This window comes from Hemicordylus capensis, chromosome 2 (genome assembly GCF_027244095.1).
Source record: "Hemicordylus capensis ecotype Gifberg chromosome 2, rHemCap1.1.pri, whole genome shotgun sequence".
NCBI classification, from domain to species: domain Eukaryota; kingdom Metazoa; phylum Chordata; class Lepidosauria; order Squamata; family Cordylidae; genus Hemicordylus; species Hemicordylus capensis.
In genome coordinates, this window is record NC_069658.1 from 169,275,500 (window position 1) to 169,300,040 (window position 24,541).

General features: G+C 46.1%; 1 protein-coding gene across 2 annotated transcripts in view; it reads left to right on the top strand.

Annotated features, from left to right (window-relative positions):
* The window catches only part of CFAP91 (cilia and flagella associated protein 91), a 77,743-nt gene extending 57,988 nt beyond the window's left edge, over window positions 1-19,755 (top strand). For both annotated transcript variants that reach the window (XM_053298520.1, XM_053298521.1), the window contains 4 exons: window positions 421-569; window positions 6,435-6,526; window positions 14,776-15,093; window positions 19,586-19,755. In XM_053298520.1, coding sequence (XP_053154495.1) covers window positions 421-569; window positions 6,435-6,526; window positions 14,776-15,092 — 558 coding nt within the window. In that variant the 3' untranslated portion in view covers window position 15,093; window positions 19,586-19,755. The remainder of the gene's footprint in view (window positions 1-420; window positions 570-6,434; window positions 6,527-14,775; window positions 15,094-19,585) is intronic.
* The last annotated feature ends 4,786 nt before the right edge of the window (window positions 19,756-24,541 follow it).

Consider the following 24,541-nt stretch of genomic DNA (forward strand, 5'->3'; position numbering starts at 1 on the left):
GATTGGAGTGGGACACCTGGAGCCTAGAACCTTTTCACAATATTCTAATTTTCTGGGATTGTGGATTTGGGGTTTTCATGAGCTGTACGCCATGATCATCACAATTATAACAAATTAAGGCTTGACTTATCTCGCTTTGCATGTAATGCGTCTGTCTCATATATCAGTTTCACCTTTTAATTTGCATTACTGAACTTAATGAACTTTTTGCACGATATTCTAATTTTTTGAGTTTCACCTGTAGATGCAAAAATGAGCTCTTAATGTGTCAAACTGACAGGTGGAATTGTAGGAATCTTCTCAACATGGTATCCATAGCTCACATCTCACTTGGTTGCAGCGGAGAAAACATATAATGTGAATAGTGAACTGGTGCTAAGAGGGGGGGGAAACCAATTTGGTCTTTTGTTTCCCTCCCAGGTTGTTAAGGTACACCAGAGCACAGTAGATTCCTACTTAGAAGATGTCCTTTTGAGCAGCATGGAGCACACAGCTGAAGAACAAGCCAGAGAAGAGATTCGGAGAAGGGCTGTGGAAGTCAACAACATTGCTTATGAAATAGAAGAACGGTATGACTGTCCAGGGAGCAGTAGCATAAATAGAATAAATAAAAACAACAAAGAGTATTGCCGCACCTTAAAGACTAACAACTATGTTGTTAGTTTTTGTGGACTAGGGCCCACTTTGTCAACTGAATGCAATGAAGTGGGCTTCACCCCCAACAGATGGCTGCCGAGCCTCTGCCTGAAGAGCTTCAGTGAAGGGGAGTCCACCCCTCTCCCCGGATCATTGGCACTATTGGTGAACTGCTCTTCTTATTAAGATGTTTCTCTTAATCTTCAGCTGAAATCTACCCTTCTGTAACTTGAGCTCATTAGATCTGGCCCTGCCCTCTGGAGCAGCACAGAACAATTCTTCTTCTACATGACAACCTTTCAAGTATTTGAGAACTGCCTCTGTTGTCTCTTCTCCACGCTGAACATACCCCATTCCTTTAACCTTTCTTCATAGAGCTTGTTTTCCAGCGCTCTGACCATCTTCTTTGCCATTCTTGGAACCTGTGCAAATTTGTATACATCCTTCTTCGTCTGGCAGCAGAACTTGACACAGTACTCCCAATGAGGTCTGACTAGCGTGGAACAAAACAGAACTATTATTTCCTGTGACTTGGAAACTAGATAGATAGATTCCTTTATTAGTCTTCGACCAGATAGACAATCATAATACAGTTTGCGGCAGACAGTAAAAGCTAATCAAAGTATACATCTCTTTGTGCATTTTGCAAGCTATATAGCAAAATTTTGCCACATTTAAAGACTTGGAAACTGTGGTTTTGTTAATGCAGCCTAAAATTACATGAGCTTTGTTTGTAGCGGTACCATACTGTTGAATCCTGTTCAGCTTGTGATAGATTGTGATCTTGACATTTTTACACATACCCGATTGCCAAGCCATGGATCCCCCCAACCTATACATGTGCACTTGAATCTCTCTCTCTCTTTCCCCCACTAAATGCAGTCTTTTGCATTCGTCTCTATTGAATTCCATGTTGTTAGTCACATGCCAGGGTTTCATTCAATCAAGGTTATTCTGAATTTTATTTCTGTCTTCTCCAGAGGAGGAGGGGGGGTCACCTCCCAGGTGTTTTTGTTTTGTTTTGTTTTTGGCTCCTGCAAATTTGATGAAGATTCTTTCCATCTTTTCATCTCTGTCATTGATAAAAATATTCAAGAGTGGATCAAATTGGATCAAACCTTGGGGCACCCAACTTGAATTCTGTTCCCAGGGCCAGCCTAGGCAGTCTTCTATCTCTCTCTAGCATTGCTGGGGCCTGCATGTCATCAGAGGACATTGGTAAAGCTGGCCTCTGTTCTCCCTATGGCTTACCTGCTGCTGCCAGATTCACTACAGCTTGGCTGGGAGGCAGGGGGCGGAGCCACCATTGGGCACCTGGGTTCAAAGAACCTGGGCCACCATTTTTGTGGAGCCAGCCCCGCAGCCCAAAGCCATGCCCTCTGCATCTGATGTCGGACATGGGTCGTGGGATATGCAGAACTGGGGCCACTTGGCCCCATTTTTGAGGTGCTTCAGCCACCACTGTGTTTCCAGTCTGGCTGCGGGTGCCTCCCTCTGACTCAGAATGGTTTCCGCATCTCCTACGCCCCCACGGTGTCAGATGCAGGGGGCGTGGTCAGGGTGTGCATGTGCTAGGTACCACTAGGTACCTAGGGGCCGCTGCTGGGAGGTGTCCATTGCACCCCCACCACGGTCAGTTTCCTACACCACTGCTGGGAGGTCTCCATGCTGCTTGGTCTGCAGAGCAGCTTCTCTTCCTGGGCTCTTTCCTGACCCCTGAAGGTAATGGGATCATTGCTAACCCAGCTAGTAACTGGATTTAAAAACAGATATAAGATTAGTCTAGCAGGATTGATTCTTGAGAAATCCATGTTGGCTTCTCCTAATCACTACATTGTTATCAAGATGCTTACAGATTGACTGTTATAATTTGTTCTAGCGTCTATTTGTTCTGGTATCTGTCCTGAGCCATAGGACTCTCTGCTGGGTTGTTCAGCATTTTAATAGATGACTTAGATGAGGGAGCAGAAGGGTTGCTTATCAAGTTTCCACAAAGTTTGGTGGGGGAGAGATAACAAACATCTTAGGAGCCAGAACTGATATTCAAACCCTGAGCCAAAACCAAGAAGATGGAATTCAATAGAGACAAATGTAAAGTCCTGCATTTATTTAAGTAAAATCAACTGCACAAGTATAGGATGCTGGAGGCCTGACTTGGCAGCAGTACGTGTGAAAAGGAGCTATATATATTATAGGACCACATGTTGAACATAAGTAAGTAGTACTAGCCGACCCGCACAGAACACCTGTGTGCTCTTTGGGGCCGGCTGTTTCCCCCTCTCTCCTGTCCCACTCTGACTCCCCCTCCCTCCCCTCTCTCTTGCCCTCTTCCCCCTCCCTCCCACCCCACTCTCACTTGCCCCCTCTCACCCCACACTATCTTGCCCTCCCTCCCTCCCCCTCCTGCCCAAATCTTACTTGCCCTCCCTCCCACTCCACTCTCTCACTCTCTCTTGCCCTCCCCTCCTTCCTGCCCCACTTTCTCTTGCCCTCCCCTCTGCCTCCTGCTCACCCTCCCTCCCCTTCCATTCCTCCCCTCCCCCCCACCCGCACTGAGCATTTTACCGCGGTGGATGGCCATTTTTGGCCAGACCTCACCACCGCCACAGGCCCTCCTTACTGGGCAGTGGGCGGCTGTAAAGGGCCCCGCTGCTGCTGTTCCTCCTCCTGGGCAGCAAACAGGGAAGTCCTGCCACCCGTTTCCCTCCCGCCCTGGCCTCCAACGGGCGCTAGGGCTGTGCCCCACCACCCGTTTCCGACTCACCTCCTCTCTCGCTGCTGCCTCCCACCTCCGGCAGCCAGCCTGGGCTTTGCCGCCGCCTCCTCCTCCCCCTTACCCAGGATGGCCTGGCCACCACGATGACCAGTTCTCCTGGGTGTGCCTCAGCCTATCAGGCGCCTCCACTGCCCAGCCAATCAGCTGGGCACCGGGACGCACATTCTAAGGCACACCCAGGAGAATTAAATATATACTAGTGGGCCCGGGCGCAGAGCATCTGCGCCTCTAGCGTGGCACAGCCTTTCCCTGCCGTCTCGGGGACTGGGGGCAGAGCCAGCTGTGCCGCCGCCGTCGGCAGCTCCCTCCGCCTCGCCCCCCCATGCCGCCGCTGCCTCCTCCCTCCACACACCCCTTTTCCTCCTTGCGGCGGTAGCGGCGCTCCGCCTGCCGGCCCAACCGGCTCCTGTTGCACTCTTCTCTCCGCCGGCCGGCCCCAGAGCGTGGCTGCCGCCGCCGCCGGCCAGCCAGCCCCAGAGCGCCGCCGGCCAGCCCCAGCCTCGCCTCTGCGGCTGGGCCCGGCCAGGCCTGCCGCCTCGCCCGCCTGGCTCCCCGGCCATGGCCTCCGCCGCCTCGCATAATTCTCCTGGGTGTGCGCCAGGACCAATCAGGTGCCCCCGCAGCTCAGCCAATCAGCTGGGCTGCCGGGACGCATTTTTCCTGGGCACACCCAGGAGAAATATATATATAGATATATATGATGCAGCCATTTAAAAAGCCTATGAAATATTGGACTATAGTAACAGAGGCTTGGTGGCCACATCATGAGAAGTAAGTTTCACTCTGTTCTATGTGGGTTAGATCTCACGTGGAATATTATGTTAAGAAGGACATTGATCAACTGGAATGGGCTCAGAAGAGGGCAACAGAGGCAGTCAGGGGTCCAGGAAACAGCCTGGAGAAGAGAAGATTAAGGGGAGATGTGATAGCTGTCTTCAAATATCTGAAGAGCTGTTGCACAGAAGAAAGAACAGACTTTTTATGTGTTGCTCCCAAGAGCAGGACTAAAACCAATGGGTTGAAAACGGATAAGTCTGCCTTGCACCATGCAGGAGCCACTGTTGTAAGCTTCCCGTCGCTTTCAGTTTTCAAACCGAGGCTGGATGGCCATCTTTTAGGGCTACTGCAGCACCTGCACTAAGCCGAGGTCTGGACTAGATGACCTCCAAGGAACCTTCTGTCTCTAAAACGCTATGATTCCTATTTGCCCACCTGTAAGCCCACTTGCTTCATATAAGCAAACACAAAAATGCAGCTGCCACCCAGATGTCCCTTTTAAAAAGTTCCACATTCCAAACACATAGTCTCCAAATATGAAAACAAACAATGCTCTCATCACTGAGCAGACAGTGACAGCACATCTGTCATAGCACTCCGAAACAATCTCCCCAGTACTTCTAAGGCAGTGCTTCCTAAACGCCCCTCTCTGTAAATTCAAAGTAGCATTTAAAAAGAGTAACAGATCAAGGGCAAGACTAGTGAGTGAGGTGAGAAATCATTAGTCCTCAGAAAGTGGGGCAGGGAGATGCAGATGGTTGCCAGCATGATCATTGGTGCACCGAGCAGGGGGTTTGTCTAGAAGACCTCCAGTGTCCCTTTTCTAACTCTATAATCCTTTGAGTTTATGGCTGACATTCTGGAAAGTGTGGTGCAAGGAATTCTGTGTCCCTTTAGGCACCTGCGCCACTGCTGCCTGGCCACTGAAAATAAGGGCCATAGCATCACCCAAGTAGGATGGTGCTGTTTTAAGTAGTAGCACACCAGCCCTGTTCTACAACACGGCTGCAGGCACTGGTTGAGGTGTGGCCCACATTATACTATGCAGAATGTCAGCCTCTTGTTCAAAGGCATGATAAGAAGAAAATCCAGTATGGAGCTGTCCTATTTGCTCACCATAGGGAATACTCCTGTGTCTCAGAAAAGGGTTAGAACTGTAGTACAGACCAGGCATTCGTGCAGTCTTTATGTCTCTTGCAGCCCCTGCAAGGAAGATTATTTGTGTAAAATGGGGCATGAGATGGATAAGCCAGTACCAAGCCAAAAGGGAAGTGATGGATGGTTCTGACCATCCAGGGGACTGACTACACATTGCTTGGAGGAGACTAGGGGGGCAGTTATTACTGGCGTTTATTGTATGTCTTGATTTACAGACATATAGCCATGATCCTGCCCTGAGCAGCTTACAGTCTAAATTACATATTTTGTTTATTGGTGGATTAAATGAAGGGTCTTTCTAGAAGATGGTGTATTTTTTGCCCAGTAATGGCGTGGTTGTTGCACAGGATTCAGAGGCTGCTTCTATTCCAGGGGAGTTCTGGTTTCCTGAAACTCAGACTATAGAATATAGTTCTGTATGCCCACCCTGCCAGTGTGAACTGTACAGTGTGAACCCTACAGTGTGAACTGTAATGAGTACTGTAAGGACCATGGTTGAACAGGTGTAGCAAGCAACTATTGGAGAATGATGGTGATGTCACTAGTGTGACATAACTGGTGTGACATCATGATCACATCACCCCCAGCCCCCACAGACTGCCAGTCCCATTTGTGTATTTTTTTTTAAAAGGAGCTGTTTGTGGAAGTTTTAATTCTCTCCTGCTGTATCGTTCAAGCATAGGAATATGGCTCATGTGGACTTCTTTTTTTAAAGAAACAAACACCAGGAAGGTGTCTCCTCCTCTCCTTCCTCCATTCAGCACTATATCAAACATTTCCCGATTCCAGTCAGGTGATCAACACAAGTCCTGCCATCCCCCTGCAGCAAAATTACTTCCTATCCTATTTTTAATGTGGAGATGGGATATGATCCTGCTGGCATTGGATCAGGGCTCACATGAGTGTATTCAAAGGGCGGAGGGAATCTGCCTCTCAGGAAGGTCCATTAATCTCTCTCTCTCAAGAAATATAGTTACTTTCACTTTACATCAGGAGCTGTCTGTAAAATGAAAAGCCAAGATGAATGAGAAGGTGAAGAAGACGACGACCAAAATGTAACCTCTTGCACATGTGCTCTGCTTTGCAGCCGTACTTACCTACAGTCTGAAGAGATTGTGGCAGAGCTGGTTTATAGCTTCCTGATTCCTGAAGTGCAGAAAATGGCCATTAAGGAGAAAGGTGAGAAATGTGTACAATTTACTTGCCTCTTGAATCTGTCCCTGATGACGTCCAGCCCCCGAGTGATATTCGCACTGAACCAGTTGAACCCCCGTTCAGTGTTCTAGTAGTAGGGATGTGCACGGAACAGCAGATGGCCAGTTCAGCAGCGCCGGAGTGGAGGTTACCTTGAAGGCACGTTTCCCCCACTGGCGCTGTCTGCAAAATCACTGGCTCAGGGCGGCAGCATACCTCTTTGCCGCCCCGGTCAGCGTCAAACCGGAAGTGCCTTCACAGAAAGACATGCTACTCTTTGTCTCTCAGACAAGCAATCCAAGAGTCAAGAAAAACTCTAGGAAAGCCAGATTCCATTTTTTAAAAACTATGTTTTTGAAAGTCATGGTTAAGAGTTGACAACTGAAAAATTAACTAGTTGAATTTCATGACTGCCTGGTAAATAGATGTGACCATGGGAATAAGTTTTCTCTTGACAGCTACCAAAGAAAACACTTGTAAGAACCAATATTTCATGTATAACAATTGTAAGATACTTTATCTTCTATTTCAGAACTGGAGGGGGGGGGTGCTGAACACAAAACAAATTATAAGAAATAAAGTCTAAAAATTATTTGTTAGGGGTCATTAAAGCCCCCCATGTTGTTGTTAACTCTTCACCCATTAAGAAATATACAAGATTTGGGGGGCCCTGAAGTGTGGGCTCCCTGGTCGTTTTGCAGTTCCTCCCCACCTCAGCCACCACTCGCTTTCAGCCTCAGCTTCCCAGCTGCTATCCTTGCAGGATTGTGGTAAGGATTACATCAAGATAATGTATGTGAAGCACTTTGCATTCTCAAAAAGTGCTATACAAATGTTGTGTTGTTATTATTTAGCATTAGGGTTCTTTGTGAAATTTTTCTCCAGACACATAGTTCCACAACACCTTCCGCTCAGTCCGTACTGTGGATTCCCTCAATGTTTTGTGAGGCCCCTTTTGTTTTAATAATGAAAGTGTTATTCAATGACCATCTCCATCCTTTCCCAATAGTGTGAATATTTTCCTGCACACAACTTCAGACTTATGCCTTCCAGCAGCTCTTGGAAAAGGAGTATATGAATTAAACTGAGAAAGGGTTCACAGTGTGGTTATGAGCAAATAGCTTCTCCCTGCTAGGGGATGTGCGGAACCTGTTTGAATTGAACCCAGTTCTATTTGCCCAGTTCGAGCTCCAACCAGACTGCGCCCCCCCTGCACAAAGGGAGCCAGTCCAAGTTCAAACTGAAATACCTACTGGTTCTAACAAACTGGTTTGCGGTTCACATTCGGCAGTTCAGTTTGAATTCGAACCAAACCACCCAGAATGGTTCTGTGCACACTCCTATTCCCTGTGTAGCTGGCAGTAACAGCTGGTGAGGGCGTTGGTGGAGGGGCGGCGAGAGGCACCTTGAAGAGGAAAAGAATTGGTGCTTGCCTCCGCTCTCGCCACACCTGAACGCTGCTCAGAAAAGCTGTGTGCCGCCCAGCACCCCCTGCGGCTGGGGATCACCTCCGCCACTCACCTGGCTTCCACGGAGCTGATCCCCTGAGCAATGCTCGAGTGCAGTGAGAGCGGAGGGAAGCCCCAATTCTTTTACTCTTAAAGGTGCCTCTTGCCGCCCCTCCACTGGCGCCCTCACTGGCCGCTACTGGTAGCTGGTGGTACTGTAAAATCTGTGAAATTTTAGATTTCAGAAACAGATACCTAAGATTCGCATATCCTCAAAGCAAAGGTTGATGTGCAATGTATCCTTAAATGTGTGCTCGTTATGGTTCCTAGCAGTGTATCCCTATACCAATGCTAACTTTGGAAGAACTTTCATTAATTGAAAACCCAAACTTTCTGCAGATATTTCTTTTAAAAAGGACTGCAGAATGTTACATTTCTGATGGCTATAGGCCACCTGCAGTCTCGGAGGCAAGATGCCTCCAAATCCCAGTTGCAGGGGAGCAACAACAGGAGAGAGGGCATGCCCTCACCTCATGCCTGTGGGCTTCCCAGAGGCATCTGGTGGGCCACTGTGGGAAACAGGATGCTGGACTAGCTAGGCCTTGGGCCTGATCCAGCAGGGCTGTTCTTATGTTCTTCTACATTGCCATTCCTTCAGTGATATCGAAGCTGGTTGTGGTTTTATGTCTATGGTGCAAAAGTTGTTCAGTCAGATGATGCTACACTGGACAGCAATCGGCTCTTATTTGAATGAAGTCTGTCAGTGGCAACCCAAGTCCCCACCCAAGATCCCCCCAGGACTTGAGGAGGAATGCCGAAGCACCCCCCTCTCCAGCCTCATGGTGTGCTGAGCAAGCCATGCACCAATCTTCTGCCCCTGAATGCCCGACCCACCTTCATGCCACATGGAATGCAGCAACTTCCTGCCCCTATGCTGCACAGACCATGGCATACACTGATCTCCCACCGCTGCACGGCTCACATTGCAAGGTATGCTGACTCCACACACACGCACCCTGGCCTGATTGCCCCCTATGTGAATGTTGCCCCCTATGTGAGCTGCTGCCACTGCCGCCACTACTCCTGCTCCTTCTCCCTCTTGCTCACCTCACCCTGCTTTTTCAAAAGGCAGGTGCCAAAGGATGAAGTGTCAGAAGTATGCCACAAGAAGTGTGCAGACAGACTGTGCCACTGTCATACTGATGGAGTAGGGTGAGGCACAGTGTTCCCAGTAACAGGGTTTTCCAGATGATGTTGACTACAGCTCCCAGAATCCCCAGCTGTAATGGCCTTTGGCCAAGGATTCTGGGAATTGTAGTCAACAACATCTTGAAATCCCTGTTAACAGGGAACACTGGCGAGGCAGACGATAGAGGCAGAGTATGACCACCACATCTGTGCCTGGTGTCCTGACCAATGTCGGTGCGGTGTGTTGCATCTGACAGATGCTGCAGCAGGTGTGTGTGTCAGCTTCCTCATGAGATGGCTCAGTGTGACTTTTCTCCTCTCTGCTAGCTGAACAGACTACTTGACCTCCAAGAGCAAGAAGTTTAAAAACTTCTTTTTAAATTGAAGTAACTGGTTTTGCCACTAGATTGATCAGCTCAATTTTGTTTTCATCAACCTGAAGAAAGCTGTGATGGTTACTGGGCAGGGCAACCTCATTGCCTCTTTTCTTTCTGCTACTGCCTTTAAGCTACCTGGGATATAGGGATCCCATACTATGTCCAGCCAATCCACATGTTCCTTGTGTTGCATAGTGTACAGCAGAATGTTCAGGAGGTTTGAACAATTGCAGCACCATTTGGTGCCACCACAGTTTCTTTGGCGGTTGCACCTGGAAGCTGAACGGATGCCTTGAGTCCCACAACAAGGTCTAACTTTGTTGCCAGATCTTATTTCACTGCATTTGGACAGTGATGGGGTCCATGGCGGATTCTGATGTTTGAAAAAGTATGTGAGATGCTGCCTCCGAAGCAGTGGCTGCTATCTGGATAAGAAAGCACCCTTCAGTGTCGTGACATGGGCTTTCTGCTTGGGAGGAGCCTTTTTCTGGAGAAGAGTGGCAACTTGTTCTCCTGCATCACTTCTGCAATTGGTTGTGGTTGCCCAGTACTTGTTCTTCTGCATTGAATAGGTGGGTTTGGATTGCTCAGTACATCCCTCTTTCTTTAACAAAAAGGTCATATTGTTCCTGACCCAAGATGTATTGCAGCATTGACAGTCTCCATTTGATCGGAGCCCATTATGGCCTTTGTATCCAAAGTTAAGAAGTCACCCCTGTCCTCTCCGAAAAGGTTTCCCATCTCATTCATGACTGAGATTTTCTTGACAAAGGACTCTGGCACACCTGGTGCTTATTCATGATATTTTGTGCATGCCTTGTGGCTGATGTCATCTTCAGTTTCCTGAGTCATCCTGGCTTCTTCAGGTCCTGCTGACATACATTGCCAAAGTGTTGTTAGCCTCTGTCTCCTTTCATTAGGGTGCTGACTTGTTCATGGGCTTGATCTAGTACCATAGCAGAGAACTTTGCATACAGCAGCTTGTGTAAGTAAGTAGTTTATTGTTGTGACCACAGGTCATAACATAACATAGCATAGCATAGCATAGCATAAAAGAAAGAGAGAAATGAGAAAGAACTCAGCATACCATAGAATTACTTGAACAGTCTACTTAAACTAAAACCAATGTTACAATTTAGGACAGAGCATTTGCACACCAAAGTCGAAAGGTCATTTCCATTTATCATCGTTTCATTCTATTCTATGATGTTGCAGGATGACTGCTGTGGTTTGGTGCATAAGTCTATCCTAGCAAAACATGTAGCTTTGATCAAGGAACCAGCCATTCTGCTTAGTGGTCCCAGTATCTATTTCCACTATAGGGGTATTCATGCATGTGCAGAATATGGCTCAGAACCTTCCAGAGCTTTAACTGATCATTTCTTCTTTTGGCGGTAACCCCGCCCCTTCTCTGTTATCTGTATGCGACCTGCATCACTTCAGTATTTTCTCGACCGCCACAGCAGGCATGTCAAGGATCCTTCCCCTTCAATGTGTCAGAGAGGGAGAGAGCGAGCGAGCAAGCGAGAGCTCTTTATCTCCTTGTTCTTCTATCTCTCAAGTTTGTGTTTTCAGTTAGCCTTGGTTCCCCGCTCCCCCCAACCATTGTGGCCTATGATTGTGAGAGTTACTTTTAAACACTGCATGCTGTGTACAGAAAAGCTCCCCACATCTGACAGCCATTCTGAGTGCCTTTCATGCCTGGGAGAAACACACCAGGTAGACCAGTGAGAGCTGGTCTTGTGGTAGCAAGCATGACTTGTCCCCTTAGCTAAGCAGGGTCCACCCTGGTTGCATTTGAATGGGAGACTAGAAGTGTGAGCACTTTAAGATATTCCCCTCAGGGGATGAAGCCACTCTGGGAAGAGCATCTAGGCTCCAAGTTCCCTCCCTGGCTTCTCCAAGATAGGGCTGAGAGAGATTTCTGCCTGCAACCTTGGAGAAGCTGCTGCCAGTCTGGGTAGACAATACTGAGCTAGATAAACCAATGTTCTGACTCAGAATATGGCAGCTTCCTATGTTCCTATCTGCCAGAGTTTCACCAAACAGGCCTGCAGGAATCGGGCATCCCGACTTTGAGCTATTCTGTGGGATAGAGCATTGTGTACCAATCTTACATTGGAGAATGCTATGGCTCATGCAGGCGCTAAAGAGCCTGATACCAGCTCTATAGCCCCTCCAGCATTACTGGCTATCTGCCCGAATATGCCAGGCTGTGATTACTTGGATCATCCAGAAACCCTGGCTATGAATGCAGTCCAGCTGAATCAGTGGAAGAAGGCTATCCCTGTGATCTCAAAGTTGAAGACTCCCAAGAAAAACAAGGAGGGATCAGCTAATTAAAAAAGAATGGATGTCCATCCAAAAACCAGTGCAAACTGCATCAGTTGCAACCTCCCCTATTCAAGAGGGATTCCCTCACCACCCCATCTCTGAGGCAGATTGCTTTCCAGATTCTGACTCTGACCTCGAGACTGATATGGAACAAGATCAGGAGCCCCAGCCATGAGTGTGAGCACAACGAGCCCGACTTCAACCCCGAGCCAGAACCAGACCTAGAGCAGTTTTCAGACCTAGGCTCCCCATTTGACGACAGGGATCAAAACCGGCTGCTTGACCATTGGGAATATAGCTTAACCATTGGGACTACAAGGGCTCAGTACGTGCTGAGGCTTCTTGCTCCCATCGCTCACCACAGCATTCTCCAGAGACCATCACAGATGCGATGATTCCCCAGATTATGAGCCAAACTATCAAAAGTCCAAACCCAGGGCTGACCACTGCCACCGAAGATATCTAAAACCTGCATCCTGGGAACATGACGATTGGGATAGGGACTCGTATAAGAGACTCCTATTGCAGTTCTCACCGGTGCTGCTCCCGGTCCCAGATCCAGGTCTCTGGTCTATCATTTCAGCCTGTCCCATTTTAAAGCACATTGGGCAGTGAAAAGACCAGCTCCTATTGTAAGTCATGCCTCTGAGCAAAAAGGAAAATCACAACAAAGCTCCAGCAGAAAACCCTAAACCAAAAGCAAAAGTTGCTCTTCCCAAGGAGACACCAGTGCATGACCCGGGACTGGACAGTGTGAGGGCGGCACCTCCAAAGGAGGTCCCGTGGGAGGATCCTTCTCTGATGTGTGGAACCTGTTGGTACCTGACTGGTACTTGGAAATCCCACATGATTCCTCAAAATGAGCCAGCGTGATGTAATGGTTAGAGTGCTGGACTAGGACCAGGGAGACCCGAGTTCAAATCCCCATTCAGCCATGAGACTTGCTGGGTGACTCGGGGCCAGTCACTTCTCTCTCAGCTAACATACTTCACAGGGTTATTGTGAGGAGAAACTCAAGTATGTAGTACACTGCTCTGGGCTCCTTGGAGGAAGAGCGGGATATAAATGTTTTGTTTTGTTTTAAAGTCCGCATAATGCTTCCCAATCTGATTGAATCACCAGGGATAAGCCAGGATCTCCATCAGATGAATGCTGTCCACATTCAGAACAATTACAAAGAACAGCCTCTTCATTAGGACTCAAAGTATATCAGGCACCTCAGGAGCTTAAGGACCCCATTTGGGGGCTCATACAGACTGACACTACTATACCTATAGCATTACCCCTATTAACAACTGTAACAAAGGTGTTTATTTTATTTTATTTTTTATTATTATTGTTAAATTTATATACCACCTTTCATTAAGACAATCTCAAGGTCACACAAAAAAATTAATACAAGACTATAAAAATTACACAATTAAAATAAGCTAAAATATAAAAACATATCAATATAAATATAGCTAAAAATTTAAAATATAAAAACATAAATATAAATATAGTTAAAATACAAGCATAAGATAACTATACAAAATACAAAGCAGGAGGAGTAGAGACAATCACATAAAAGCCTGAGTAAAAGGCCATGATTTCACATGCTTTCTAATAGCATTCCAGGAGTGAATAGCATTCCAGAGTCTGACCCTTCTGTTGGAAGTGAAGGACTTTGCGCTGCCTCATGTCTCAGTGACAGAGCGGGACAGACTAGTGAGTCAGAGGGCTAGAGAGGTCAAGACATTGGTCATCCCTTCTCTACTGCGCTGACACTATCCCTTTGGTATGTAGATTGCTACTCTTAGGGACTAACTTCTTGCCTGCCTGCCTGCCTTCCTGCCACTTCCTCTTCCTTCTTCTTCCCTTCCCTTTCCTTCTCCCTTGCAACATGCAAGCTCCTCTCTCCCTGCACCATGTGTGCAGATGCGTACATGTCTAAGCTAGATAGATAGATTAGAGATCCAATCTCTCCACTTTACTATCTAGAATGGAGTTCTCTAATAAATACTCCTTATATTGATTTGAAACTATGAACTGGCTCTAAGTTATTTTACTCTCAGCATACATGCATGCCTGGGCAGACTCCGCTGTGTTGTGCCTCTGTGCACTCTGTATATTAGAAGGGCATCTCTTACCAGAGAGAATACCCAACACCTTCTGTCTCAGAGGGCTCCTGCCTCTGCTGGAGATCTGCCTTTCAAGGATCTCAGCTCTTTTGAATGTGCAGGTCTGGATTCTGAGGGGGGCACTCTGTGCCACCAGTTTCACTTGGTGTGCATTTTACAGTTGAAGCAAGAGGGGAAGGCACATCTGTCAGAATCTTCCAATCCACAAGAGCCTCTCAAGAGGTCCAGGAAGCTTGTGTTCAGCTATCTTTGTTCCCCTGCAAGTCCCAGCTGGCACTGTTCATGGCCCCTTTGCGTATTCCTGACTTCCACTGTTTTCTTATGTTTTGGAAGACTTTGGCGGGGTTTGCTGAGGGAGGCTGGCCTGGAAGCTTCTTTTGTGCTCCTGTTTTCTGTAGGGCCAGCCCTACCAGAAAGCAGCCCGAAGCAGGTCAATGTTCAGGGGTGGCATGGATGGCCTGCTGTGAAAGGAAGAGAAAATGGCAGCAGGCAACTTTTCCTCTTCCCTTCCTACTACAAAAGGAAGGTGGGGGAGAGAATGGAAAGAAGGAAGAACCGGGTGGGGGTGGGGGGGTGGGGAGGGGAGTGTGATTTTACAGGAAAGAAAGCAAAAGTGGGGGGGGGAGGGGATGCCCTCTGGTGCTCTACTTTGGGCATTGAAATGCCATGGGCACTGTTTTTCTGCTGACTTAGGAACTGGTGGCGGGGGCTGCGGGGGGGGGAGCAGCCCCATGTTCCATTCTCTTTGCTCTCTTTCTCCTCCTCAGTGAGGCAGTCCCAGAGAAAACACATCCATGCAGCTCATCAGATCATCCATGGGAATACAGAGGCAACAGTTGGAGAGCTCTTTTCCTCAAAGGTCTGGCGGACGGGGAGTGGAGGGATTCGAATTGGATTGGCGAGTGGATCCGTGCCTCTGGCCACAGCTGCAGAAGAAGAAGCTCCTGAGCTGCCCTGGATGGAGCTTCCAGATGGAGTGCCTGTTGCCTCCACCGACCCAGCTCAGCCTGAAGCGCCACTTGGAGAAAGTCCTGGTGCCGAGTCCACCGGGCCCCCGTACAGTGAGGAGACGGAAGAGCAATAAGGTAGGCTTGGAAGTGTGTTCCTTCTAGCCTTGCTCACTGGGCAGAATGAGTGCTTACCACTCAGCAACACGAAGACGGCTGCTACGACCAATATTTATATACCATCGTGAAAATATTCTACTTATGAAAGGATATTTATATCCTGTTTATATACTATTTATATACTGAATTTATATACTGTTACAAAAATATGTATATATTTTGTTTTGGGGAACAAAAGTTCCCAAAGTGGTTTAGATAGATAGACAGACAGAAATAAATAAAAAATTAAAAACACTGCATAGAACCCAGCATTGCTCTAAACCTGAAGTAGGGTGAAGAAACATTGAGGTTGTTCACATGTGCAGCAAAGATCAAGCTTGGCTGCCTTTAGCCCAATCTTGGCTGTGTGTGTGAACTGTCAGGAGCCACGTGGCTCCAGGCAGCAGAACAACGGCAGACCTGCCTCTGGAGCCCACCCTCTCTCTTAGCCCCATGTCGTTGATCATCTGCCAGCCCCGGCTGCTTCCAGCCAAGCCTGGGAGACTGTGGGGCACTCTCTCTCTCTCTCTCTCTCTCTCTCTCTCTCTGTGAGAGAGACACGTCCGGGCCCCAACCCTCCGCTGCTGCCGGAGAGGGCTAGAGTCCATGGGGACTTGCGCTCTGTGCACCCAGCACAGATGAGGCAGTCCTCTGCAGGGGAGGCAAAGTTTTACAGCCTTCTTCCTTGTGTGCCTCGAGCCCTTTCTCATCGATTGTGAGAAAGGGCTCATTGTACCTTATGCACAGGGGAATGGCCTGAGCACACATTCCAGACCCTGAAAGCCAAGGAGGCGCTTCACACAAGAGCTGGTCTTGTGGTAGCAAGCATGACTTGTCCCCTTAAGCTAAGCAGGGTCCGCCCAGGTGAAAGGGAGACTAGAAGTGTGAGCACTGCAAGATATTCCCCTCAGGGGATGGAGCCACTCTGGGAAGAGCAGAAGGTTTCAAGTTCCCTCCCTGGCTTCTCCAAGATAGGGCTGAGAGAGATTCCTGCCTGTAACCTTGGAGAAGCCACTGCCAGTCTGTGTAGACAATACTGAGCGAGATGGACCAGTGGTCTGACTCAATATATGGCAGCTTCCTATGTTCTTCCTATGTGAAGCTCCTGACGGGGTTCTGTGGGGAGAGCAGGCTTAGCCAGTTCTCTCCACACACAAGCAGCCACTCGTAGCTGGCCGCCCACACCGCTGCGGGCTCTGACATGGTGCTGGTGGGGGCTGTGGGGATCAGGGGCCACATGGACCCCGGGAGTCCCAGGATCCCCTGTGCAAGTGCGTTGGGCATCCTGGAGAGACACCCCCCCCCGAGCCCTGTAGGGTCTCCTCGTGCATTGCTACGGCATGGAGCCATGCCACGGCAACACACGAGCAACCAGATGGGGTTAGCGGAGCGCTTGCTCCACTAACCTCGCCTAAGGGGAGGGGTACTTCAGGTGGTTTGCTGCTGGGAGCCATCTGGCTCCTGTGGCAGCAGATGACCAGGAGAAATTGGGCTAGGTTCCCTTAGCCTGATTTCTCCTGCTCGTGTGAATAGCTTCGAGGACTCAGAAAGTAGTCTGCGTGTGTCAGTCCCTGTCAGCTGCAGCTGAGAATATCTGTCCAGCATCCCCTGCAGGCTGGAGGAAAGAGGAGGGCTTCCCTTGAAGTTGATTTCTTCTCGCTATTGCTCTGTTTTGAATGGGAATGTTTCTGTTTCTACTGAGGTTGGAGGAAAACAGTATTCTGCTGGACTGCAGCTACAAGGAGGGAGGAATCATTTTTCCTATTCTCACATTTGGATGGCACTAGTAATGCAGAGCAAAAATTGACAACAGTGTCATGGCTGCTTTAAACAAAAATGATGGAAATTGAAGCAAGGCACAGAAGGGCTAGTGAGATAAATCAGGCGAGATAATTTAGGATCCTCATTTTGAGAGCATCAAAGGCCTAAATGTGACTGTGGCACATCTTTTAGGGTCTGCTAAAAGTGTGTGCGTGCATGTGCGTGTTTGCATGCACACACACACACACGCAGAGTGTCCCAAAATTTTGTATAAGTGAGGAGCTTAGATATATGGCCTCTCCTGCAACATACTTCTCTCAACTGGAGGCCCCAAACCACAGAAGGGCGTTCACTCTGGCCTGCTGCCACAGTCTCCCCTCAGCAGTAATAGAGGGTCGCTACAGAAAGATCTCGTACGCAGAGCGATTATGCCCCTGCCACTCAGAACAAATTGATGCTCAGAACACTGAGCATGTCTTCCTATACTGCCTGTTCTACAGAGACATTCGTGCTGCCCTTATTTCTCCACTGCTGAACAAGCTTCCGGGTCGTACAAGCCACTTCTATACTCAATTGCTGCTCTCTGTCTAACCCCACCCACCACCACCACCGCAAAGATCGTTGCCGAGTTCTGTGCGGCTGCGATTGGCATCCGGCGAAGAATGATAGCTGATGGGCTCCCCTAATCTTATTCTTGATAACACTGGCCTCCATACTCTACTATTATACTAATTGTGCTATGGCAGTGCATAATATTTTATTAGATTAGTGTAGTGCAACTTTACTATTTTTAGTAATACTCCAATATATGGCAACCATTTTAGTTTTAACTATTCTTAATTTTAATTCTAGCTTTTTACCACATATGTAATCATTTCCAGCTATATTACTATTTTAAATTCCCCTTTTTATCTTTTCTGTGCATTTTATTATGGAAATAGTATTCCTAGCGGTTTTAATTTCTTAGTATTGCAGCTTGTTTCTTTCTATTCTTAATTCTAGCCTTTTCACAATATCTATCATCGTATTTGCAATCACCTCTATCAACATGTAACTTTTCTCTAGTATTACCTTCATTTAATGTGTGATTTTATGCTGGTCTCTGACTGTAATAAAGGTTACTTGACTTGACACACACACGCAGGTCCAGTTTTCACAGCAAAAAGGGCATGGGTGTAAGGAGCACTGAGGCGCAACCTCTGCCCCTGGCTTAATTCCCCTGCAAGTTCTCCCTCCGATACTGAAAGTGAGCCTAGCAGGAAGAAAACCACTTGAGGAGAGGGGCTGCAGGCAAAGTGAAGGTTCAGTGCCTCTCATAATCATGTCCTTTTTGCTGTTAATGTTGCTTCTGAACCCCAGTTTCTGTGTGATTACAGCAGATCAAATTCAACACATGGATCTGCTTCCATCATGCCTAGTTTGACTTGCTGTTCCTTGCTGGTTTGTGCTTGCAAATTGATGGATTCTGCTGCCTTGCTGTGCTGCTAATGCATTTTTCAGTTGGTAGAACTTATCAGCTGAATATTTGCTGGAAAGTGACTTTCTTAATGAATTTATCCGATGTATCTTTATGTTTTCTGAAGAGAAGGAATGGAACTGTTGGGAACCAGGTAGCAATACAGCAGGTGCAGTAATTCACATGTTGTAGTGAACACAGGAAAAACAGTACTCTTCCTATCTGTACCATTCATTCATTCGATTTCTATACCGCCCTTACAAAAATGGCTCAGGGCAGTTTACACGGAGAAATAACAAACAAATAAGATGGATCCCTGTCCCCAAAGGGCTCACAATCTAAAAGAAACACAAGATAGACACTAGCAACAGTCACTGGAGGTCTTGTGCTGGGGGTGGACAGGGCCAGTTACTCTCCCCCTGGGAAGAGGAATCACCACATTAAAGGGAATCACCACAGCCAAGTTAGCAGGGGTATTTGAGAGGTCTATTTGCAGGTTCACTTTTAACATGAATGCAGGTACAGTCATCCACACAAAAACATGTACAGACATCTGAACGCAGGTACAATATAGTGAAGCAATCCTCATGATCGCTGCAGGAGGCTACCGCAGGGAGCTACTGCAGGGAGGAAGCCTGAAAGCACTTACCTCCCCACAGATGATCACTGCCTCCTCTCTGGGCGGCCGGATTGGCTTCATCACGGAGCCAGCAGGGGTTGCAGGGATCGGAAGTTCCAGGATGCCCCGCAAGCTCCACTAACCTCATTTAAGGGGAGGAGGATTTAACGTGGCTAGCTGCCAGGAGCAGCACACAATTGCCCCAAAGCGGGCTGGGCTCCCTTAGCTCGCTTTTGGGTGATCGTGGGTATAGCTTCAGTGTCTGAAGAGGGCAATAGGAAGTGTACTGCTGTACCTGCTTTCAGCATAACATGTGAACAGATCTGTGTACACTGTATACAGATTGCACAACTGTTGAACATGTCTGAATAGGACTCGTCTTTCCTGCCAAGCTGGCCTCTAGGAGAACTAGTTGGCTCCCTGGTTCTTTAGAATATTTTGTAGCCTTGCTAATTTATCATATTTTTATACCGCCTGATAGGTAAATCTCTATAGGCTAATATGTAAATCTCTAGGCTAATAAATCTCTATTGCATGAACTGGAATGAGATAAATGGAGTCCTTTTTTGTTTTCATCACCCAAGCACTGCAGTCAGAAACTGCTCTTAAGTCATTTACTGTATTCTCTTGGTCAGACTGTTCTGAAAATGCTTGCAAGAAGGGAAGAGAGTTGGACAAGATGTGCTGCGTAAGAATGCACAAAGCCCGATGCTGCCGTCTTCAGCCGGTGCTGTGACTCTCAGAAGGCATCTTACTACTGTACTTGTATATCTAATGAAATAAAGTTTGAATGCTAAAGGACGAATGGACGTTTGTTTTCTGTAATGGCTTCTTAGCAGTCCCTGGTTACTTTTAGATAACCTGGAGCTGCACTCTGTCTTAAAGAGACATAGAAGTGCTACAGGTGATGAGTGGCTGGCAGAGTTGCACCCCAAGCTCCCCCTCCAGACACAAGTCCCTCTTCCACCTTCACCCTACTGCCCTGCCCCTAGGCCCATCAATCATTTATTCTGCACCTCAATTTTCTCATGGGAGAAGAACGGATCTGGCTTTTTCTGCTGCCCACTCCAAACTATGAGAAATTACAGTCTTCACATAGGAAGCACCAAGACAAAGCTAGTAGAGCCAAGTGAGACAGCAGCTCTCCAGCAGAATGTAATTACAGTGCAAGTCCTCCCTTGCAGTAGTCTAGGTAAGTTTACAATTTAACCAGGTATGAAAAGGAGCTACACAAAGAAGCTAGCTCCTTGTCAACAACACAATTATAGAATTTCACATAAAGGTGGACAAGAAAAACAAAAAATATTCAGTGACAGCCCAGGGTTCTTCCCATGCTAGGTCTTCTTCTGGCATTGCCATCCTTATTTATTTGCTCACGTTTCACAGAGCATTGAAACAATGATGATGATGATGATGATGATAGTAGTGCAGTGTTGTTCTCCCATGTCCCTCCTCCCCCAGACCTGATTTGTGCTTTTTAAAGACAGCCCATTAAGACCTTTCAGAGTCCCTCTGCCATTAACCATTTTCTGTTTGCAAGTTCATTCCACTTTATTGCTTCCAATTAATCTCAGCTGAGGGATTAGTGATGAATAGCTTAATTGTCCCTTTAAAAGTCCCTTTTAATTGGTCCAATGTTAGTGTTCTGTTCTGTAGGGGGAGGGAGGTCAGACAAATCTAGATATGATGGTAGAAAACCAGCAGAGGTTGGGGAGTTATTCAGTGTATTTGCACAGAGTGCAACTTGTCGACTGCCTGCCTGCAGGGCAGAAGTGGGTGTGCGTATAGTGCAATGAGCTTCTAGCTCTCAGAGACCAAGTTCATTCCCTTGAGACCAAGTAGTTGTCCTGGAGATACTGAGAGAGGCAGAAAATATGTAGATGCAACCTTCAGGGATGTGACAGAGGTGTCTTGATTTCCAGGACAATCGCTCCCAACGGAGAATAAGGATCTCAGTGAGAGGGTGTTATTCTGAGGCAAAGGGGAACTATTCATTTGAAAGGACCCATTCCTTGGATTTTGACCTGCTATCCACTCATACCGAGGATATGCCTCTGAAAATAAGGAACTCCTGGTTGGATCAGTTTTAATCATCATACAGAAAGATTGTGTTTGATACTAGGAACAGCAGTTGTGTTGTCCTGAAAGTAAAAAAATTAGGTAGCTAAGCAGGATCTTCACGCCCCCAGGCTTCCACACACTGAGCTGAGAGGTCTTAGTGTATTGTTGGGGTGTGTGTGTCAGATTTGTAAAACACACACTGGGGAACATTTTGGGAGAAGCCAAGTCTGTACAAAAGGGATGGGATTGAACCATTCCCTAGCACTTAATAACCCTTGCTAACTTGGCAAAGAGGCACCTTTTACCGTGGTGATTCTCTTTATTTAGCAGGGGGAGAGTAACTGGCCTATCCACCCCCAGCACAGGACCTCCAGTGACTGTTGCTGGTGTCTATCTTATGTTTCTTTTTAGATCGTGAGCCCTTTGGGGACAGGGTTCCATCTTATTTGCTTGTTATTTCTCCATGTAAACTGCCCTGAGCCATTTTTGGAAGGGCGTTATAGAAATCAAATAAATAAATGATTAAATTAAATTAAATTAAAGAAAACTGACAGATCAGGCTCAGGACTAACAAAGCCTTAGGGAGTAAAATAGCCCACCTCATCCAAATGGGTATAGGGTATTTGGAAATTAGTATACAGTAGGACATTTCATGGTAGCTGGTAAAAGAGACAAAAGGGCTACAGAGCAAAACATACATACCAAAGATCTTTGGAGAGAGACATAATGTATAAATGTGTATATGCTATACAGTATACATCATTATTAAAAAAATACAAATCATTTCAAGATATTTAAATGCAATCCAATAGTTATAGTTAAATAATTCAAAAATCAATATTTCAATACAGTACCATCTCAACCCATTTTTGTTTAATACTGTTTCTATTTTTACTCCAGGATTGAAAAATACTCTCAGCGGCTTTCGATACCATCGAGCATGGTTTCCTGGAGTGTATGAGAGGGTTGTGGGTGGGAGGCACTGCTTTGCATTGGTTCTGCTCCTACCTCTCAGGCAGATTCCAGATGGTGTTGCTTGGAGACCTTTGCTCTTCAAAACAAGAGCTCAACTTTGGAGTCCCATAAGGTGTCATACTGTCTCCGATGCTTTTTAACATCTACAAGAAACTGCTGGGAGAGATCATCCGGGTATATGGTGCAAGGAGTTATCAGTAGGCTGATGACACCAAAATCGATTTCTCCATGTCAAGATAATCAGGAAAAAGCATAACCTCCCTAAATGCCTGCCTGGAGGTGGTAATGGGCTGGATGAGGGATAACAATCTGAAACGGAACCCAGATAAGATGGAGGTACTTATGCGGGGTTTGAACTCAGGAGACAACTTTGATCCGTCTGTCCTGGCTGAGGTTACACTCCCCGAGAAGGAACATGTACGCAATCTGGGAGCCCTTCTGGATTCAAACCGCTCTCTAGTGTCTCAGCTTGAGGCAGTGGCCAGTGACTCAAATAGCAGATTTTCCTGTATTGTACCAAGCTCTTCTAAACAACTTAAAATAAAATAATGTTTCAGACCTATTGGCCCATAGGAGTATTATCCTTGCTATTTCAATGAGCTTAGCAATTGTCCATTTTCAAAACACCAATATATGTGGACATTGCTACCATAGCTCTCCTTTAATAGAATCAGACTGAGTAAAAGGAATTAACATTGGAGTAAGCCTCCATAGGCTTAAGTAAATATCAATGTACTAGGAATTTATAGTTTTTCAAATAAAATAATGTATAGTGATAATTTATACATCCAGTCCCTAGGTAATGCCATCTATTTTCCATCTATTCCATCTAGGTAATACCATATATTTTCCAAAACCAGAGCCAGCATGGTGTAGTGGTTAGAGTGCGGGACTAGGACCGGGGAGACCCGAGTTCAAATCCCCATTCAGCCATGAGTCACTTGCTGGGTGACTCTGGGCCAGTCACTTTCTTTCTTTTCTTTTTTTTCAGTTCTTTTTTTTAAAATTAATTTTAACAATAGCAATATTGTCATTCATTACAAACACACACATAAAAGATGGACTTCCTGCTCACATTTCTTTGTGAATCATCAACTATAAAATTTACCCTTGCTATAATAATAATTCAAAACAGAAGTTCAAGCCCTTACAAACATAATTAAACTAACCAACCTGCGATTTATACTAAATTTCAAACCCTACTGTCAAGTCCATAGTAGGGAAGTAATTTTTTAAATACAATAAAAATGGTTTCCAATCTTCTTTAAAACATTCCAAGTTTTGATCTCTTAATAGTGCTATAAGTTTTGCCATCTCCGCATATTCCAAAATTTTTATCAGCCAGTCTTCTTTTGAAGGCAGTTCACTAGACTTCCATTTCTGTGCATATATAATTCTAGCTGCCGTAGAGGCATACATAAAAAATGTTAAATTGGTTGTAGAGATAGCTCCTTGTGTTATTCCCAGCAGGAAGGATTCTGGCTTCTTAGGAAATGTCATTTTAAATATTTTCTTTAGTTCATTATATATCATATCCCAATAGGCTTTAGCCTTCCCACAGGTCCACCACATGTGAAAAAATGTGCCTTCAGAATGTCCACACTTCCAACATTTGTTTGAAACATTTTTATACATTTAAGCCAGTTTTTTTGGTGTCAGATACCATCTATACATCATTTTATAATAGTTTTCTTTGCTAGCATAACATGCAGTAAATTTTAAATCCTTTTTCCATAACTTTCCCCAGGCTGCCATTTCTATATTACACCCCGCATCTTGAGCCCATTTTATCATAGTCGTTTTAACCACTTCTTCTCTTGTCTCCTCCAAAAGCAACAGTTTATACATTTTAGAAACTAATTTTTCATCATTTTGACATAATTCCTTCTCAAAATTTGTAGTCTGGTCCTCAAATCCGACTTTAAGGTCCTTCTTATACATCTCATTTAACTGATGATACTGAAACCAATCTCTAACTATATCTTGTATTTCAATTAAACTTTTTAACTTACAATCCTTTTCGTGAAAATGTACCAAATCCCTATAGGTACCCCAACCCGTTTGCATATTTACTTCTTTACATGATAAAGCTTCAATCGGAGATACCCATAAAGGAGTTTTAGGTTCAAACCAATTTTTATATTTTAACCACATCCTCATTAAACTCCTTCTCACATAATGGTTCAAAAAATCTTTATGTATTTTACTTTTTTCATACCATAAATACGCATGCCAACCAAACCTTCTGTCAAATCCTTCTAAATCAAGAATTCTAGGGTTTCTTAGCGTTATCCATTCTTTTATCCATGTCAAACAAACAGCATCAAAGTACAACCTTAAGTCTGGCAAGGTAAGACCGCCCCTTTCCTTTGCATCTGTTAGATTCTTAAAATTAATTCTTGGTCTTTTCCCCTGCCAAACAAACTTAGTTATGTCCTTCTGCCGGCCAGTCACTTTCTCTCTCAGCCTAACCTACTTCACAGGGTTGTTGTGAGGAGAAATTTAAGTATGTAGTACACCGCTCTGGGCTCCTTGGAGGAAGGATGGGATTAAAA